The sequence below is a fragment of the Trichinella spiralis genome (assembly GCF_000181795.1).
Source record: "Trichinella spiralis strain ISS 195 chromosome Unknown Scfld345, whole genome shotgun sequence".
In the NCBI taxonomy this organism is placed as follows: Eukaryota; Metazoa; Nematoda; class Enoplea; order Trichinellida; family Trichinellidae; genus Trichinella; species Trichinella spiralis.
Genome location: NW_003527284.1, coordinates 1 through 1,655, shown reverse-complemented (window position 1 = coordinate 1,655; position 1,655 = coordinate 1). Strand labels below are relative to the sequence as shown.

Genomic DNA, 1,655 nt, shown 5'->3' with positions numbered 1-1,655 from the left:
AAAGGTGGAAGATAAATCATTAAAATCTTCTGCCAGTTGCAGAGACGTGAAGTGGCTATATTGTTTGATATCTAAACGAACGTTCGGACGGTCAGTGATTTTCTTTAAACACAATGCTTCCACCATTTGTTTCTTGTGAGGCTTGTCTCTCACCGATGTCAACCAAAATTTTACCCGGCGTACACGTAAACATTCACTATTAATGTTTCCGAAAGATTCTATGTTCACTGTTTCGAAAGGTCCTTTTAAGCTTAATGCTTCTGCAACGCTCTTCTTCACAAAGGAACGTTGTGAACCGCTATCGAATAAACAGTTGACAATCATAGAATTTCCGTCTTCATTATATAGTCTGGCCCGGGCTGATTGAAGCAATGTGCCTCCATTACCAACCATAGCATGAGTGACATGAACTCTATTGTTCTCTATGGTATCAGTTTGGTTTTCTATGACCGAACGTTTCTCTTGGTTCAGATGAATCAACGGGTGGTGACGTTTAGAACACTCTTTCACTCGACACCTTAGCTTTGCTTTACAAGTTGTTACTAAATGGCCCTTCTTAAGGCACAAGAAGCATAATCCCAGCTTCTTCACGCTCGTAATTCTTTCTTTAGGACTCATGCTAATGAACTTGGGACAATTTTCTATGGCATGATCCTCCTCACAAATAAAGCAAGCTTTCCTTACCGTAGCTTGTAATGCGGCTGTAGTATACTGTCCTCGAGGAACAGTCTTCCTGTTTGATGGAAATGGAGATACAACTTTTCTTTCTCTTCCTGGAAACGTTGATACTTCTCGACTTTTTAATTCTGTCTTCAGAAATGACAGCAATTCATACGTATCTTTCTGTCGGTTTGGATTTTGACGTTTCCATTCCACAGAAATTTCTCTCGGCAGTCGAGATAGTATTAATGGCATCAACATGGCTTGATACACAACAGGTGGAGTGTTTAACGTTTCCAGACCACGTATATTAATCTCCATATCGTTCACGAATTTTTCCAGCCGTTTCGAATCCCACTGATTCGTTATTACCGGTAAGTTCTGTAGGCTCTTAAAGTGTTCTTCAATAAGGAGTTGAGGGTCACCAAATTTCTCATTTAGGATAGTCAATGCAGTTTCATAATTAACCGCATTCAGAGTCAATCCCCGAATAGCAGTTTCTGCATTCCCAGATAACAACGATCGTAAATAATTGAATTTCTCAATCGGTGACAAATTTGAATTGGAATTGATCGTTGTCTCAAATTCATCGTGAAACCGTTGCCAATCATGGTACTCACCATTGAATTTCTTTATTTCCATTTTTGGAAGTCGCACATTTGAACTTCCAGTTTGAAGGATTGGCTTAGATTCTATAGTCTTGCCTTCTCGAACCACAAGTTCACGTTCCATGTTTTCCACCTTGACTTTGAACTCTGTCATGTCGGCACATACAGTTTCCTCTTTCTTCAGTATAAACATCCAACTGCTTTCTGGTCCGTAGTACTATCGAGCAGCTTTGTGATAATTTTCCTCATATCTGGGACCATGTGTCCAGAAAGCTTTGCGTAACAATCTGCCCTCGTCTCAGCATTACCATCTAAAGCTGCTTCCATGTTATCCATGGGCAATCTTTAACCAACGTACTTGAGCAGCTTTCGTTGACCAGGTTGTCC

General features: G+C 40.4%; 1 protein-coding gene across 1 annotated transcript; it reads right to left on the bottom strand.

Moving 5' to 3' along the window:
* Positions 1-81: 81 nt before the first annotated feature.
* On the bottom strand, positions 82-1,604 carry Tsp_13530 (conserved hypothetical protein; the record flags this gene model as incomplete). The annotated part of the gene is made up of 2 exons (XM_003370902.1): positions 1,467-1,604; positions 82-1,446 (listed from the first exon to the last, which is right to left on the bottom strand). Coding segments are annotated over exons 1-2 (1,503 nt in total), but the record flags the coding sequence as incomplete, so codon positions are not given.
* Between the last annotated feature and the right edge of the window lie 51 nt (positions 1,605-1,655).